Here is a 1,689-nt window from a genome sequence, read left to right as displayed (position 1 = left end):
AATTTCTTTTACTATTCCATGTTCTCAAAACTACTTAACCTAATTGTATCATTAATATTAGATATGTGTATGTGGTCAATGTCTGGTAAATAATAGACCCTCAGTGAAGGAGAGCTATTGCTATTATTTATTAATACAATTGTTGATTCTAGTACTAAAAACAAGAGGCATTTTTTTATTCACATTTTCATAGCATTAATATAATTGTTTTTATAATTTTCCATGTTTTTACTTTGCTTATATGCATACATATTTTTACATGGATTGTATTCAGTCAAACTTTCCTTTGGCCAAAACCAGAATTATAATTCTAATCAGCCACTTTATTTATCAGACTTGGCATTAACTGACTTCACTTACGGTTGTTGAAGAAAAATCAAATCCATCCTTTAAAGAAGCTATACTGCCACTTAAGATATTCTAAAGAACAAGATCAAGGCATCTACCTTAAAAATAAATATTCCTCAATACCCACCCTCCCTTCAGAGAACTCTACAAAACAGGTTTTACTTTTATCTTTTAAAGCACAGTAACTAAATCTCTTAGCCACCAATCTCAGTGTTTTTAGAGAGGAACCAAAGGCAAAGGGATGCTAATTTCTTTAGAATTCCAGATATCCCAACAGGGGGAACTGAACTAAAATTTCACAGCCTTTAAATTATAATTTCTCAAGTTACTTCTAACTAGATAGGCTTTGCATTTCCAGGCTCTCAACTCCAAAACAGACCTGAGATGATAGCAATGAAAAGCTTCCCTAAATCTCTCATCAATTGTGCAGGTAACTCCATTTTGAATTCCAAGTGAAGAATCTGGGAGACATTTTTCAGAGTTATTTTTATCTTGATTTCTCTGGTGAAGTGACTGAGAGATAAAGCAACTGTGCCAAAGGAGTCTCCTCTGAGAAGCATGAGTGAGGAAGAGGCCACTCTGCCTGCAATTTGGATAGGCTGCCGGCAGATGGAGTGCTGGCTAACCCTAGGGTGTCTCCAGGTATCCCGCTGCCGTGAGTCGATTCCGGTTCATAGTGACCCTGTACCTACAGGACAGAGTAAAACCGGGTTTCTAATATGGACCTTCAGCCTATCCTATAACCATAGGAATCTTTACGGAAGCAGACTGCCACATCTTTCTCCCGTTGAGCTGCTGGTGGGTTCAAACTGCTGACCTTTTGGTTAGCAGCTGAGCACTAATCACTGAGTTACCAGGGCTCCTTTCTCCAGGTATAGATTCTATAATAAGAACAGGATGACTCATGGGAAAAAGAATAGGGGTGTTGAGAAAAGTGATGAGATGTTGGGGAGATCTGAGGTCTACTAAATGACTATTTTAAGATCTAACTCCCCGACGACATGGGTAGCCACTGAACAGTAATTTCTGTGATACCAATAATATTGCTCTGAATATAAACAAAAGAATCAACATTTCCAAATTTTAAATAAGTTTACCGGGACACTTACTTTTTTAAAATTTTGTTGCGCTTGGCTTGAGAGAAGGTTTCAAGCTGAAGGGACTCATGGGTGAGAAATGCTACGGCCAAATGGAAGTAATTGTTCCAGAGCTGTTCAAAATTAATTGTGTGGGTGAAAATAAATGAAAAATAACATTAACAAGGGTCATATTAAAACAGTGCCAAATGGTGAAAAGCCACTAGACAAGAATTAATGAAAAAACAAGATAAAATCCACAAGA

General features: G+C 37.0%; 1 protein-coding gene across 1 annotated transcript in view; it reads right to left on the bottom strand.

The window, feature by feature from the left end:
• DOCK5 (dedicator of cytokinesis 5) overlaps positions 1 to 1,689 on the bottom strand; it is a 218,797-nt gene that overhangs the window by 48,134 nt on the left and 168,974 nt on the right. The window contains exon 26 of the mRNA XM_023736758.1: positions 1,458 to 1,574. Within this exon, the coding sequence (XP_023592526.1) occupies positions 1,458 to 1,574 (117 nt within the window). The remainder of the gene's footprint in view (positions 1 to 1,457; positions 1,575 to 1,689) is intronic.

Source organism: Trichechus manatus, unplaced genomic scaffold, assembly GCF_000243295.1.
Source record: "Trichechus manatus latirostris isolate Lorelei unplaced genomic scaffold, TriManLat1.0 scaffold00091, whole genome shotgun sequence".
NCBI classification, from domain to species: Eukaryota; Metazoa; Chordata; class Mammalia; order Sirenia; family Trichechidae; genus Trichechus; species Trichechus manatus.
This window is presented reverse-complemented; position numbering and strand designations above follow the sequence as displayed.